Below are 17,179 nucleotides of genomic sequence, written 5' to 3'. Positions count from 1 at the left end.
TTTTTTTTAAGATTTTATTTATTTATTTGACAGAGATAGAGACAGCCAGCGAGAGAGGGAACACAAGCAGGGGGAGTGGGAGAGGAAGAAGCAGGCTCACAGCAGAGGAGCCTGACGTGGGGCTCGATCCTACAACGCCGGGATCACGCCCTGAGCCGAAGGCAGACGCTTAACCGCTGTGCCACCCAGGCGCCCCTGACTACGTACTTTCATTCATCTTACTAAAAACAAGAGAATCAAAAGATACATAGAAGCAACTCCAAACCAACTACATTTCATACAAATAATCTCCTCTAAGATACTTTTAAGTATTAAAGAATCCATGAAAAGATATTCACTAGATTGGTAATCATGGCTGCCTAAGAGCAAGAGGGTGAAGTTACTCACATTTCATTTTATACTCTTGGGGAGGAACACAGTTTAGTACATGAAATGAAAAATAAAGCATTGAAGTTAGGAAAGGAAGAAAGAAATCAAAGCACGTGGATCACACCAGGGTAAACAACATGTTCTCTGTTCCCAAGAACAAGCACCTTTAAAGTGTTTTAAAATACAATTACCACCGTTTTATAACAGCAGAAGGCTGCAGAAGAAAACATGAGCTCAGGAACTCAGTGACAGCACTGTTTCTCAATAAGCATCCAGACCTACGCTACCCTTTAGAAAGTGGCAAATGGTTTATTAATAAGAAACAGACCACTTTGTAACCTGGCAATTATGTAATTTCTTATGAATTTCAGCTTCCTCATTTATAAAACTTGAAGGACTGTTGTCAAGATTACGTTACTGCATACAAACTGCTTGCCTTGCCTCATTCATCCTCCTATCTTCAGAATCTAGAAACAGAGCTGACGTGTAACATTCAAGCAGTATTTGTTGGTCTATGAGGCTTGTTAGCTCTTCCCACCCACATTGTTCAAAATTAACGAAAATACAGAAACCATAGACTTGAATTAAAGATTTACCAATTATGAACACAAAATATAAATCCCAGGAGAGAAAAACATTCCTTTTAGAAATTTCTTGCTAAAGTTCTGATGTCTGCATATAAAAAATAGAAAACCCTGGAATCAGGACTATACTAAAGAAATTAAAGAAGAACAAACATTCTCCTCTCACAAATATAAATTGGTTGAATAGCTAAATGGTATTACCAAGTAAATATGTTAATAATGCCCTTTCTTTGTCACATAGAAAATTATAAAGGTCAAAAATAAGTTTTTTATTGGCCTGTTATAGACTTGGTCATAGTAAAACTGCATTCCATAACTACAGAAAGTGAGCTGGAAGCACAGACTTAAAAGTTAAGAAGTGAGATAACAGCACAAGATAAAGAAGGGGAAATCAGAATGTTGCAGACATTTTAGAATGCACCTAAACTGTCTGGCACATAATTTATAAGAAATCTTTAAAAGCACTAATATGAGGAAGATTAGAAGACTAAAGAAAAGAAAAAAATAAACAAAAGGACTAAGGGACGCGGTAGGGTCAGTGCTTTCAACTTATAACTCAAAACACATTTACTAATTTTTAAATGAAAACAGGAGAAGCAAAAGATTTATTATACAAATTAGGTCCCAAAAGTTTTGTTTTAAAATTTTAAACCAATACAGCTAATTATACCTAGCATCCTCTCCTTTAATGGAAGGGGAAAAGGGAGGAAGAGAGACTCAGTATAGATTTTTAAACATTCTTTTGATCCCAATACATGAATACACTACAGAATAAAGACAAAAAATATACAGAATTTTATTATACTAACACAACCATTCTCAACATCGTTATTATAGTTTCTCCTAAACTTCTTTCCTATGCATTTTTAGGTATAAACTTACTATATGTTGAACTTAGTGATGCATCTTTTTAATATAAGCAGTTTCTATATAATCTTTATAATCCCACACACATCACTAAAGAAATAAACAGAGAAAGGTTCTATAAAGGCAACATTTTGAAGCAAAACACCTACTCCTCACTGGAGGCTATTTAAGGTTCTTTCAGCTTACAGCAGCCACCTCTTATTCAAGATCATTTCATACAATTAAAACTCCTATTGCACATAATTATGCAATTTAAACTTTTAATTATACACCAATTTATTCCAATTATTTCATGACTTTTTTATACACAAAACTACCAATCCTGAGGGCAGAATGATGTACTATGCAAATTAACTGAATTACATTCACATATAAAAACACTTTCCCATGGACTAAACATCAAAAAGTATACAGGCTATAAATGGACAGGCCACTTAAAAGTGATTCAAATAATTCACCAACTGCAACAAATAGTCCTATTTCTTTAATGCCCAACACTCAAGTCACGGTCATAATTAACATCAAAATAGCAATACAGTTATTATTTCTCTAAAGTTTCCACCAGTATTTTGCTCATCAACTTGTTTTCTAATATTGCTTCAGTATTTCTTCACCTTTAGGAAATAACTTTAAAAGCCCAAAATAAAAAAACAAGAAAAAAATAAACCAGAAATAACCATCTCTTTCTAACTCCATGGGACAATGCAACCCGGGGTTAGTCAAGTGCCAACATGCAAGTCTAAATAAATAAGGTCTAAGGGTCTGTTTCAATATATAAAGCTCCAGGCAAACTTAATTTCCAATATCCACTTCAAATGACTAAGAAGTGATACAGTCATCTTAATGACACTTTAAGAAATGGGCTTTCTTCTGCCCATGTAGATTGCCAATTTGTACCTCCAAGAATAAACAATATGTAACTGTGGTTTCTGAGGTACAGAAGTTGAGGATAACAGGTTTGCCAAGTCATCCAACTCTCTATAAGGTCATCAAGGAAATTAATAAAAAAGATGCCATGATGGAAGGTGTCACCTAACACTACTCCTACTCCTTTGAAGCAACAATTCCTGTTGGGACATCTCTGATCACTTTCTCACCATCTATTTATGCATCCTTTCCATACTCAGAACTCCACATAAATTTTTATAAGATTGAAGCAATCAAGCAATCAAAGAACCTCAACAAATGTACTGAAATTTCTTTGCTGTTTCTCTATTTTAAGTTAGTCTGTGTCTCTGATGCCTACAACCAAAACCCCAAACATATTCGCCAAGGAAAAAATAATAAAACCAACTCCAGACTACCCATACTAAGAAGAGAACAACAGCCGGGCATACTCCAAAAATAATTTAGAAAGAATTTTTGAGTGTCTATTTTTGGCAGCAGATTCACTTTTCTGATTATGTTTTCACTTAAGTCAATATTCTTAAGCATAACCAGCTGTGGGAAGTGAAAGGAGGAGCCCGAGTCAATACAAAACACAAAAATAAAACAAACTAGAATAAAACACTGACTGCTCATGGTCTGCATAAGAACTCAGCAACACACAAATAATGCCTACCCTTGATCTACCCACTTTTACTTGCCAATTAATCCTGAAATATTCCAAAATAAAACAACAACAAAAAATCAGTTTTTTTAAGTACCACTATTTAAAACTCTAAAGATGAAGGGTGTAATCAACTCATTTAAACATTAAAGCAGTGTTTAACAAGGAATCATGGACTCATCTGAAAATCAGATGAAAGATGCATAATCTTATTTTACATACAACCTGGCTAAAAGTGAGAGGTGATCATGGATCCACAAAAATATATCCAGGCATCATCCCAGAAGGTTAAAAGTAAGAGGCTTAAAAGAAATACAGAGGTTGTAAAGAAATACAGTCACAGGCAAACAATATATACTATGGTTAAACATCAAGGCTTTTACCATACAGTTTTCAATCTGCATGAAGTCCCTATGAGCCTTACCATATTGTTCCAAATTTCTCCAGAGCCTCCACAAGGTCTGCTTCCACCACCGATTCACAGAGTCCTCGAACATGGACAACAGGTGAAACAGAAACTTTATGATGACTTCCACCTGCCTCCTAGCAAAAGAAAATAATTTTTAGTTAAAAACTTTAAAAGTCTAAATTGCATCTTTAGTAAATTCAATTCTGCATTAAAAAGCAAACACTTAAAAAAAAAATTCCAGGGGCGCCTGGGTGGCACAGCGGTTAAGCCTCTGCCTTCAGCTCAGGGCGTGATCCCGGCGTTATGGGATCAAGCCCCACATCAGGCTCTTCTGCTATGAGCCTGCTTCTTCCTCTCCCACTCCCCCTGCTTGTGTTCCCTCTCTCGCTGGCTGTCTCTCTCTCTCTCTGTTGAATAAATAAAAATAAAATCTTTAAAAAAAAAATTCCAAACCAAACTGCATTCACAAGTTAGCAAAAGGACCTGAGAAAAAAATCATCGATTAACTGTTTGGCATGAAAATGTCGATTTTTCTTTTTTTTTCTTTTTTATGTTATCTTAGTCACCATACGGTACGTCATTAAAATGTTGATTTCTTAAAAGGGAGCGTTCTCTCTTAGTAAGAAGTACAACCTAAGTTAATAGCTTATTTCAATTTCAATAAAATCTCAAGAAAAAATTTCAGCAGATACACAGAGTATGCTATGACTGGAATTGTATTTTATATCTGTAATTTCTTAGTTTCACCTCTGTAAAATAAAAATCTCAAGTAGCCCAAATGGAAAAAAAATTTTAAGTGTTTAGTATAAAGATTGTAAACTTTATTTATATCATCTTTTGTCCTTGTTTAATTGGTTATCTAGTCCCAATACAATTTGAAGTTTTTACTTAAGCAGTACACTTGACAACCTAATTTATACAAGGTACCATTCATTCTCTATTGATGAACAAGTAGCACTCAAAAATGCAAGCCTTCCAGGGCTTCTACAGAGTACTGTGTATCTTCGAGTACATGTAGGAGGCAGTTTTAATATAAGTATATGGACTATGTATGAGAATTACTTTGAAAATGAAAATAGCTCTCGTTTACTTATTCAAGTTCTATTAAGACAAAAATCTGTATTTACAACTAGCCACTGGGCACCTCTCTTATTTCACTTCAGAAGTGACTTCCATATAAAATCCATATACATACACCAAAAAATCTATTAACTGAAAGGGTTTTTTTCTCCTACAGACTAATCTAAAAGCACAAATGTTTTACCTTTAAAACTTAAGAATCACTTTAAGAAAATTAAATCTCTTTATGGCTTTTTTAAAGGACTCACCAATTTCTTTTTACTATAAAGACTGTCAGAAAACGGTTCTGTGCCCTGCCAATAAAAAAATTACATCATGGCTTAAAGAAAAGAGCCGATTTAAATACATAAAGTAACCACAGGACTACTCTCTTACACTATCATCAAATTCAACAAATAAATTCAGTCCTCTGCAAATACTAATTCAATACTTGGAAATTCATTTGAATTGCTTATGCTGAGTCTTTTCTATGGTCACACAGATATTAATTACATGCCACTAAGTTTGAAATGAATCGTTCTGATTGTACACTATGTAACCAAACACTCTTAACAACCTTAACAAATGAGACTCTGCCTAAGTGAAACTCAACAACCAAATGTGCATTATCATCATTAAGCCACTAAATATAACTGGACAACAATGCAGGAAAAGAGTGCTAAATCATACCTGAAAACTTAATTCAGAACATACATTTAAAGTTTAAATAACAAGTTTTACTCTAAAAATAATGAGACAACAATAAACTTCAAGAAATGAGACGGTCATCTCAGTTCATCCTTAGAAATCAGCCGGTGAAGGTAAATGTGCAGAAGAAAAACTACACTGGCCAAGACTCTTCAAAAAGTTAGTATAAAAAAATACTGGAAGATTTTAGATTAAGACTAAAGAGACAACAACCAAAGGCAATACCTGAGTATTTTATAATAGATAAAAACTGCTATCAAAGACATCTTAGGGAGAATTGGAGAAATTTAAATACCGACAGGTTATTATGTAACAGAACTATTTATTACCATCATGATAACAGTAATGTTTATGTGAAAAGAATATCCTTATTTTTAGGAAAGCGGGGATATTTAGGGATGGGTTGTCATGATGTATGCAACCTGCTTTCACAGTTTGGGGGAAAAATGATTATAAATATAGATAGACACAAATGGAGATAAAATCCCAAATGGCAAAATGTTAAAAACTGCTGAATCTAGGTAAAGGGCATACGTAATTGAATATTTCACATAATAAAACGTTGGGAAATTATTTTATTATATAACACTTAAGGCCTACAGTAAGGTATGAAGAACAATATAGTCATTTACTCACCACCCACTTTAATAAATAAAACACTACCAATCAGCTAAATATATCTCCTACCTCCCTCCTCATTGTGGATAACCACTATCTTGAATACAATGCTAAAAAATATGACTATTTTTCAAACCAGTCTTCTCACAAAGAAATGGATTATAGGACCAATTTTTTTAAATATCTCAAAAATATCTGATATTAATGCATTGTTATTTAATTTTATTTCCTAAATGGAACATTTCAAGACTTAAGTCACTCTTAGAAGCTAGAAGCTATTAAATGCAAACAATATGGTACTCACAGGAAGATACAATTAACTCAACTTCAAGGCAGAAAACATATCCCATCCCCCTTCTACTTCCCTAATTGCCACTCAGTGCATCTGCCATTCATGAGTTTATCTACCTTTATTATTTCTCTAATCTTTATATTATGTCCCCTTTTCTTGAACTTAAAATGTTCTCATTCTTTCTGTTTAAATAAAAAAAAAAAGGGGCGCCTGGGTGGCACAGCGGTTAAGCGTCTGCCTTCGGCTCAGGGCGTGATCCCGGCATTCTGGGATCGAGCCCCACATCGGGCTCTTCCAGTGTGAGCCTGCTTCTTCCTCTCCCACTCCCCCTGCTTGTGTTCCCTCTCTCGCTGGCTGTCTCTATCTCTGTCGAAAAAATAAATAAAATCTTTAAAAAAATAAATTAATTAATTAATTAAAAAAATAAAAAAAATAAAAACCTAGGGTTGTTTCCAAATATAAAACTCATATATTAGTGATATCTTTTCAAACAATATTTTTACCACCCCTTTTGCCCCAAATATTAAAAGTCTTGGGGGGGGCGGTTGTTTGTTTGTATGCAGAGAGAGTGAGTGTGCACAAGCAGTGGCGGGGGGCAGAGAAAGAGGGAGAAAGCATCTTAAGCAGTCTCCATGCTCAGCACAGAGCGCAACACTGGGGCTCAATCATGACCCAAGGAGAAATCAAGAGTCAGATGCTTAACCAACTGAGCCAACCTGGAGCCCCCTAAAACTTTTCTCAAATCAGTATTTTCTTATTTCTACCAATACTATATACTGGTGGTTAGGAAATCTGAAATCGTCTGTACAATTTCTTTTACTTACCCTAAAATTACCTCTTCAAGGCATCATACTATGCACCCAACTCCTGAATTGGCGAATAAATCCGTGTTATTTAACCCCATCCACGTATTAACACTTTGATCCTGTCTTCTCCAGTTCGAAGAAAAGTTTTTTTTTAATCCTTTCTCACACAGAAGCCCAAAGTCCTTCCATTTCAAATATTTCGTTATCTAGGCTCCCTCCTGATCTATTTATACTGATTACTTATCAGACTAAAAACAATATTCCAAGTGAGCACCCAGCAAATGAAGGCATGCCTTCACTTTATATATACTTTTTTAAAAAAATTACTCTATCCCTTCTTCAGGCAAACTTTGCCAACTATAATGGAGACATTATTTGGTCCNCGAGCACCCAGCAAATGAAGGCATGCCTTCACTTTATATATACTTTTTTTAAAAAAATTACTCTATCCCTTCTTCAGGCAAACTTTGCCAACTATAATGGAGACATTATTTGGTCCCCTTTGCAGGCTACAGACCAGTCTAGTCATAACCATTCCAAACTCCCAGCCCCTTAGAGGCTATCTCAAGGACCAACTCTAATAATACCAATTTTAAGTGCTAATTTAGACTATTGCTGATTGAAGACTACACTCTTCTGAAGAGAAGGGAAGCTCAGTAGAGTATAAATGAAGCTTCTATCTGAGAGGAAAACGAAGGGCCATTTATGTCTCCTCACATAGTAAAGCAACAACTGTAAACCAGTAAAGGCCAGGCACAATGTCCTTAGTAGGTTTTTTTTGTTTTCCCAACATCTCCATGCACACAACACATGCTCAACAGCAACTGAACAACCTTCTTCCGTCCTCTTATGATTACAGCATTAAATAAGACCAACCACAAATTCAATAATTCATTCCCCAACACCAGACACAGAACCCACTGCCAAGTGATTATCCAGCTTTTCCTTACACCTCCAATGACAGGAAACCTACTACTCATGAGACAATCCATTATATTTTTAGAAAATTCTTCATAATATGCATCCAAATCTGTCTCTTTGTAGTTTTGTATCCAAAATGGCTATTGAAGTCAGACAAGTGAATCTTTGGACACTTACTGGCTCATTGCTCTTAGGCTAATTAGGTTTTCGAGCCTCAGTTTCACTATTAAAAAAAAAAATCTTTGGACACTTACTGGCTCATTGCTCTTAGGCTAATTAGGTTTTCAAGCCTCAGTTTCACTATTAAAAAAAAAATCCATACACGTAAGATTACAGTAAATAAATGGAACAACAAATATGAAATGTCTAGCACAATGTGAGATACAGTTATTTAGCAAAGGCTCAAGAAATATTAAATGGTTCCTTACCCTTATCTGCATTTCCCTCTTCTACATGATAACCTTCCAATTATTTGTAATGATTGCTCAAACCAAACCTATATATATACACCCTTCAGGCTAAAGAGCCCCAGATTCTCCTATCATTCCTCTTATAATGTGATTTTAAGTGTCTTTTCCATTCCGGTAATCATTCTCTGGATGCATTAGAATTTATCAACATTTAAAAAAAAGAATTTATCAACGTTATACCAAGAAATGAGTACAGTATTTCTAGATATTTAAAGTTATCCCTTTTATTTGGATAGTTCATACAAACCAAGGACAATGGGTGTTTTAAGGGGCAGCTGCAAATATTTTTTAACTCACGCTATGCTTAGAGGTAACTAAACTGTGTAATTTTTCTTATGAAATTAAACAAACACACCTTCTTTCTTTCTTTCTTTCTTTCTAGACAGAAAAAGGGGGGGGGATCTTAAGCAAGCTACATGCCCAGCACAGAGCCCAATGTGGGCTCGATCCCACCACCCTGAGATAAATACCTGAGCCAAAATCAAGAGTTGGACACTTACCAACTGAGCCACCCCCGCCTGTTTGTTTTTTTGTTTCTTTCTTTCTTTTTTTTTTTTTTAAAAGATTATTTATTTATTTATTTGACAGAGATAGAGACAGCCAGCGAGAGAGGGAACACAAGCACGGGGAGTGGGAGAGGAAGAAGCAGGCTCATAGCAGAGGAGCCTGATGTGGGGCTCGATCCCATAACGCTGGGATCACGCCCGGAGCCGAAGGCAGATGCTTAACCGCTGTGCCACCCAGGCGCCCCTGTTTCTTTCTTTTTAAGAAACAATACAGGAGATCCAAAACATGGGAAACCCTTTAATTTTCTTATTTAAAGATTTTAGGTACATTTGATCACATAACAAAGATTAAAAAGAACAGCCATATGATTCAAATAACTGTAAAAAAAAACACTTTGCTTTTTTGCTCATGTAGTAGAAATTACTTGGTTTTGCCTACCCAGAACCCCTTTCCCCCTCTTCTGGTTAAACACATACATACACACGTGCACACATACACACGCACGCACACACACAGAACTCTGTTATTCCACTGGTATTCTTTTTTTTTTTTTTTAAGATTTTATTCATTTATGTGACAGAGAGACAGCCAGCGAGAGAGGGAACACAGCAGGGGAGAGGGAGAGGAAGAAGCAGGCTCCCAGCCGAGGAGCCCGATGTGGGACGCGATCCCGGTACCCCGGGATCACGCCCTGAGCCGAAGGCAGTCGCTTTAACGACTGCGCTACCCAGGCGCCCCTCCACTGGTATTCTTAATCACACAGTCAGGCCTGCCCAACTTCAGGGGTAGACCAGTGATTAGTTGCAGGGAGAGAGAAGATAAGAAGTGCCGATCATAAGGAATACAAATGGACATTGGGGAAAAGAGTTCTTTATTTGCTAGCTATAAGAATGTAAGTCTAGCTTTATAACTACATAAAGGAAACAGAGCATACAGAATCAAGTCTCAATGACATCATCTAAATCCCTAGATCCAGCCATGCCTGAAACCACTGCCACAACTTGGTTTTCTCAGTTACATGGGCCAAATAATTCCCTACCTCTGCCAACTTTTTGTTTTGCTTAAGCTCACCTGAATTGTTGCTGTGGCTGCAACTACAATCTTCGAAAGTTGTATTCAATTCATAAAGGCAAAAAAAAAAGCACTAAATGAATCACGGATTTTTAGATACGGAATTTTTTTTTTTACTTCTATATCTCCATCACCGAGAACAGCACCCAGCACACAAAACAGGCTCAAGTATTATTGTTTTTTGATGAATTAAGAGATCACAGTGATCATCTAATCCAACCTCCTCATGTGATAGTGGAGTTCCAGAGAAGTTACATCACAAAGCATGTTGGTAGCAGATCCAAGACACCTGCCTTGGTTGGGCTTATGGCTCTATTAACAGCTCTTTTCACTGTATGTACTAACATAGAGAAACATAGTCACTTGTCAAAAAAAAAAAAAAAAAAGAAGAAAAACCANGAAGTAAAACCTACTACTTTTCGCTTCTTTCCTAATACCAAGCCAGAAAATCCTCACTCTATTGCAACAGCTTAGCTAAAAGAGAGAACATTATTGCTACAGAAGCCTCAAGAGCTGGCACTTACCTCCAGGGCACACATCCTTTAACTTTTTTATTGCCCAGGGTGCAGTTACTATTATGCTCACTGTCAGCCTCGAAACTTTTCCTGTGGGAGCTAAGCTTAAAAAGTGACCTCATCCCACCTCCCACTTCATATTCATCCAATAAGCCATCATAATATTCCTATACATCTCTGTAATTCAGATCCTTAAAATATAGTAGTGTATCTTAAATTCAAACTAGATTCTCCACCTAATATATACCACTAGGAAATCCTAGGATCCACATTTTTACCTTGGCATTTTGCCATCTTGTAAGTCTATTTATTAAAAATTGAGAAACTTAAATTTTCACCTCATCAGCAAACCACTTTAACAATCTGATTTGCCTGTTTACTCACTAACAGAAAAGAATAAAAGAAAAACTTGAAAGTCTCCAAAATGAATTAGCACTCCATAAATCTTTATTGATACCAGTCTTTATAGAAGCAGATCTTTTCTATGTAACCTCCCAATTTAATTCCTCAATTGGTTTTGCCAAGTAAAGCCCTAATATTTGGAAGTCAAGCTGCTTTCTTAAAAATAAGCAGATACAGAAATTTACCATTAATGATCTTGAAGGTCCTGACTGCTAAATTTAAGACCACCACTCACTTTATAAGAATAAAGTAATTGTATAATACATAGCGAAAACCATAATCCAGCTTTGTTCTACAATTCAGCCCAGTGAATCTGAAACTCTAGGAATTTTTGATGTTCAAAGTGCCAGAAGCCATAAATCTGAAAAGTGTCTTATTTCTCATATCCAACCTACTAACTCATTTCTATTTATCTAACTCATTTCTCTCTACACCTTAACACATCATGATCATTCACAATGATCAACCCATCTTTAAATAGGAGCATTTGCAAAAACACTGCTTTTCTTTTTTTTAAAGATTTATTATTTGACAGAGAGCATGCAAGAGGGAAGGAGCAGAGGGAGAGGGACGGACAAGTAGACTTCGAGTGCAGAGCCCAAGGTGGGGCTCTATCTCACTACCCTGAGATCAGGACCTGAGCCGACATCAAGAGTCAGACACTTAACTGACTGAGCCACCCAGGTGCCCCAACACCTCTTTTCTTAAATACTCACTTTCCTCTTTAAATCTAATTAACATATTATTAAAGCACTGGTGGAAACTTAATTATCTAAAGCTAAATAATGTAAATCTTTGACGTCTTACTTTGCACCTTTTAAAACTCCAACTGGAGTTGAAAAGGTTGCTTATCATTGTACCTCATCTGCATTTACTGTTGTTTAACAGTTTGACCACAAGGTATTTCTTCCCTGGCTGGACTAAGAGGACCACTGAGGTTGAGCCAAACCCATTTCAGTTAGAGGATTTACCATATTTCTGGCTGATGACGCACTGGACAATAACTTCTATCCAGGGAATGCCTATCTTAATAAAATTTTATTATGTACAGTTTCCATAGTTGCAATAATTTCAAAATAGTACCAAAATTTACAAGAATAAAAAGGTTTAAAAACAGGAAAAATAAACCTTCATTAGATTTGACAGTGCAGTACTGGTTCTACAGTTAAAAGCAATTCACTCTCTCCTAAGAAACAGAACAACACGCCTCCGTGGCGCAGTCATTAAGCTTCTGCCTTCCGCTCAGGTCATGATCCCAGCGTTATGGGATCAAGCCCCAAGTCCGACTCCCTGCTCAGCGGGAAGCCTGCTTCTTCCCCTCTCTCTCTCCCCCTGCTTGTGTTCCCTCTCTCGCTGCCTCTCACTCTGTCAAATAAATAAATAAAATCTTAAAAAAAAAAAAAGAAAAAGAAACAGAACAACAGTAAGATAAACGAAAATTAGAATTTATAACTCAATCTGCATACATTAGTTTCTGCCTGGGTAATTTAAAAACTGCATTACATTAATCACTGAACTACAACTCTAGGTACGGAAAGGTTCAACTTTTATATTTTACAGACTAAGCGAACTCAAGAGTAGTAGTTAACAGACTTTCCCAAAGGCATACAGATTGTGCGCTAGGTTAAGACTTCTCTCTCCCCAAGCCCTGCCCAGTGCTATTTCCACTGCCAGATACAATCCACTTTGGATATATTAATTATATATTATTTTCTTGCCCACATCCAAAATAATACTACTGTCTTAATGTCTAATCTATTTTTCAAAGAAAAAATTTTTATAAAAAGATTGAAGTATCTTTTCAAGACACTTAAGGGAAGACATTTCATGCTACCACACAAAAAACTCAAGACTTTTGGCAAAAGAAATACACTGATCCATCGGCTCCATCTAAAATATGTTACAATATTCCTGCTTCCAAATTCCACAGTGGAATTGGCTTTGAACTGAAACTTTAAGCATGCATTTCTTTTCACATGTTGAAGCTACATTTTGAATATTCGAAATACCTAGGCACAAAAATCAAAAGCCCTATCTAGCCATAAGGAAACATTTATTTAGGGGAAGAAAAAGTGCCTTTTTCCTAATGTGTTGAAACCTATGTGTCACTGTTTCATATTTGGAAACTCTTAACACTGGGGACTACTGACCAGAATTTTTTACATAAAAATTCAAACAACAGCTAAAAGGCTTATAATTTGCCTCTTATAAAGTGAAAACCAGTCTAAGTAGAATATATGTGTACAATTTCTTAAACTTCAGGTAAAGCTTCCTTTCAAAAAATCACTATTAAGATGTGATAAATGTTTAAAGGACATCTAAGCCATTAAGACATCTTAAGTGCACCAAAAAAGGGCAAAAACTTTTGCTTGCTTTGTTTCCTTAGAGTCTCCGTGCAACTCAAGCTGAGTTACTACTACTTGCTGTGGGTAGACGATTTTCACATTCCTTCTGCCGCCCGCTAACATTTCTGATAAGAGCAACAAGAATGCAGGAATGTGTGTTTAATGCAATTCCGAGTTCAGTTCCTCCTTTCGTGGGGCAAATCTGGAATAAACGGTCAATGAAGAACTCAGGTGACTTTAAGATTTAAGATTTGTTTTACTTGAAAATATGGGTGCTGTTAACACCTACCAACATTTTTTTTTGATCGAAGAGCTAAAATCAGTACTGAGCAATAATCATAAAACCGGGTGGCAAAGCATGCACGCCATGCCTGCCAAGAGTAAAAATTTTTAAATGAAACCTTCAGGGGAACTAGGGTGTGAGCGTCAGAGTGCAATTTGGCATTGGGTTACGTCTCTGCTCAGGACCCAGGTGGAAAGAGACCCCGGCGGAACCCACGCAACCATCCTGTGACCGAGACGGGCGCGCGGATGCTGCGGGCACAGGGGCAGAAGGGAGAAAGAGGGTCGTCCCGACGCCGGCCAGCCGCCGGAGGAGTTAAACTAACAAAGAGCTAATCGCGCACCAAAGCCCCCCCGGAGCGGAAACACCGCCGCCCCACCGCCCCCGCCCGGCTACCCTCCCCAAGTTCAGGGCCCGCAGACGACTCGCACGCGGGGCCTGCAGCCAGGCCGGAGCCAGGTTCGCGGTCGGGATGCGGATAACAGGTAGGGCAAAGAATAAAAGCCCCAAAGAGAGGAGCCGGCGCTTCCCGACAGGGTCAGCGCAGCAGCAGAGGGAAACTGGGCGCGCGGAGGGCCCCAGGGCCGAGTCCCCGCCGCCGGGCCCTGCTTCCCGGGGAGCCGCCAGGCACAGGGGACGGGGCGCCGCGCTTTGTTACCGGCTGTGAAAAGCTCCGGCCGCCGCCGCCGCCATCGCCCCCGCCCCGGGGCGTCGCTTCCCGGCGGTTCTCGCCTTCCTCGGCCGAGTAGTCGATCTCCCCCTCCTCGGTCTTGAGGCGCTTGGCCTGGCTCTCGTACTCGCGGTCCTCCTCGTATGTCTCCCTGGGAGAGGATGAGGAGGAGGACATGGCGGCGGCCGGAGGGACCGGCAGGCAAGCGGGTGGGGGTGGCGGTGGGGCGCGGGCCTCGGACGCCGCCGGCTAGTCCCCGCCACTGGCCGAGTCTCTTCAGCGAAGGTCTGCGCTGCCGGGCCGGCCTCGGGGGCCGGGCGTCCGGGAGCCGAGTAGGTGCAGAGATCGGGCGGGATGAGGGGGGCACCCCGGGAGGAGGCTCCGGAGCGACCGCTCCCCTTTATTACGGAGCCCACATTCAGCCTCTCCCTCCTCCTCCGTCTCCGCTCCCAGCCCGGGGGAGCGAATGTAAGGATGGGGACGCGACCGTGGCTTCCGGTCTTCCCTCCTCCCCTAATCCGCTCCCCGCCGCCCAGGCCGAGCCTCCGCCCCCGCCTTAGCTGCCGCCGCGCAGGATCGAATCCAGCCGCAGCCCGCGGGAAGCGCCCCTCAGCCTGGGTTCTGCTCCCTATTGGCAGGGGGAAAAGTCGACCAGGCTTCCAATTGGCCGGAAGGACTGTTCGTCAAGAGCCGCCCACGGCTCGGCCTCGCCCCCCTCCCTGCGCCTTGGGAACTCGCCACTGGCCTGCGAGTCCCGAGCGCGCAACGCTCGCCGCGCGCTGCCCGGGAACCGTTGCTGCCCGGCGGCCGTTAGCGCTGTTGCACTCAGCCGAAGCCAGGCGCGGAGTGAACCCCAAGCGGGCGATGAGGCTTGCTGTGGAGCCAGGCTTGCGGGTGTTAACCGCCCTCCCGCTAATTTAAATGCTTTTATTACTTCTCTTCAAAAGAGCATGAGGAAAACCTCTAAAATCCCTGCAGATAGACCTCGCAAAGTCCTTAAAACTACAGAGGCTGAGGGGAGAAAAGGGTTTGGAACCATGAAAGTAGCCTTCTCCCTGTGTTGTGTGCAAAATCTGATGAAAGTGGGTGCACTCTCTCCCCGCCCCTAACGATCTTCGAGAACTGCAGTCAAGATTTACATTTAGCAAGGTGCAAGTCTGAAGAAGACGCTGCCCGCGGGTGAATGTCAGTTTGATCAGTTAGCGCTCATTTGTCATCTAGACCCCTCTTTCCTGACAGGGGACTGGTGTGTGTAAAATATGTCATCCTTCATCCCAACCCTTTCCTTTCGGGATGATCTATTTCACATTATCATTTATTTTTGAAAGATACAAAAGCCTATCAAAATTGTCCTTTGGACCGCAACTCACTTCCTCCGTGGAGCCCTGAGGACTCTTCCAAGCTTCTAGTTGCTTTCTCTTTTTCCAGCAGGGCCCTTTATACTTACCTCTTAGGGTGTTTTGTTTTAAAGACTAGAAACGCTTGAAGACGAACTGTGCTCTTTTTCACCTTTGCAAATCCAGTTCCTGTGCAGATCCCTGGCGCAAGTTAGGTACTCCACAATGCTGAAGAAGTGGTCTTTGGGAAATAGAGGTCCAGTATCTTTCAAGAGAGAAACTAGCAAGCCTTACCCAACCTAACCGCCCTCTGTGACTTAACCCTTGGAGGATTGCCTAGGTTCAAGAGTCCCTTAAGTGTTTCCATTGTCTTTATCTCTCAGATGCTCCTCTAAATGTGGCTCTTTCCTAACTCTGTGGACTGTTTCCTCCTCCCGCCTCATTCTCCCTCATTTCCAAAGTTATTTCTTCCAAAAAAGCCATTTTTATTTATTGCTGGCAGTGCTTTACCGTACCCTATTTTGTACTTTGTAATTTACACTGCCTGTCATTTTGGGGAAAAAATTGCCAGCTTTTCACAGCACCGTAGAGCTTATAATCAAATTTGTGTGCAGCTGCAACTGTACACTGACAAAATAGAACTAAAAAAAATTTTAGAATTTTATTTTTTAAATTCAGATAGAATGGATGTGGACAAAAGAACTATCAAAGTGGGAGCTGCAGTGCCAGCTACATGAGGAAATATTGCTGGCAGAACATTGGGAAGAATAAGAGGCAGAAGGAAGGCCTTATCCAAACTTTCCAAATATTTTCTAGTGATGGTAAAAATATTAAATTGTAAAAGCCTACCTCAACTCCTACCTCCTAGCCTACCTCAATTCCAGGTTAAAATGCGATTCTCACGCTAATCCACAAGGAACCGCAGCCTTGCGGAGCCTTGCTGCTATACTCAGTGTTTACTAACAGAAGGTAGGTAACTTTGATAAATAGAATTCAAACTTAAATTCTATTTATCAAAATATGAAACTTAGTTTCATACTAAGTACGAGCATGAAACTTAGTTCTTTTTGGAAGTAGCTCAATCAAACTGTTCGATAAAAAAACTGAAGAAGTAAAATATAGAAAGCATGTTTAAAGGACATAGATCAGTACATTGACCAAGGGTTATCTTTGAGCTTCTTGCTGATAAGTTGTTCAGTGACAATAAGTCCTTTGATAAGGAAAATGCTAGCTAGCTCAACACTCTACCGTGAGAAGAGCTAAAGAAGGAGGGCATAAATTATATTCTGCATGATTTAACTTAGATGAGATAAAGATATTATACACCACCCAGTAGCCAGAAATGCCTAAGAAACCCAGAAACAGCTCCTAAATGCCACGACCATCTGGAATTTCTG

General features: G+C 39.4%; 2 protein-coding genes across 3 annotated transcripts in view; one reads left to right on the top strand and one right to left on the bottom strand.

Moving 5' to 3' along the window:
- The window catches only part of HNRNPLL (heterogeneous nuclear ribonucleoprotein L like), a 38,113-nt gene extending 23,452 nt beyond the window's left edge, over positions 1-14,661 (bottom strand). For both annotated transcript variants that reach the window (XM_034659638.1, XM_034659639.1), the window contains exons 1-2: positions 14,434-14,661; positions 3,794-3,912 (exon numbers count right to left, since the gene is read on the bottom strand). In XM_034659638.1, the coding sequence (XP_034515529.1) occupies positions 3,794-3,912; positions 14,434-14,622 (308 nt within the window). In that variant the 5' untranslated portion in view covers positions 14,623-14,661. The remainder of the gene's footprint in view (positions 1-3,793; positions 3,913-14,433) is intronic.
- GALM (galactose mutarotase) overlaps positions 13,983-17,179 on the top strand; it is a 105,421-nt gene continuing 102,224 nt past the window's right edge. The window contains exon 1 of the mRNA XM_034659641.1: positions 13,983-14,260. Within this exon, the coding sequence (XP_034515532.1) occupies positions 14,248-14,260 (13 nt within the window). The 5' untranslated portion in view covers positions 13,983-14,247. The remainder of the gene's footprint in view (positions 14,261-17,179) is intronic.

Source organism: Ailuropoda melanoleuca, chromosome 4 (assembly GCF_002007445.2).
Source record: "Ailuropoda melanoleuca isolate Jingjing chromosome 4, ASM200744v2, whole genome shotgun sequence".
Taxonomy (NCBI): domain Eukaryota; kingdom Metazoa; phylum Chordata; class Mammalia; order Carnivora; family Ursidae; genus Ailuropoda; species Ailuropoda melanoleuca.
This window is presented reverse-complemented; position numbering and strand designations above follow the sequence as displayed.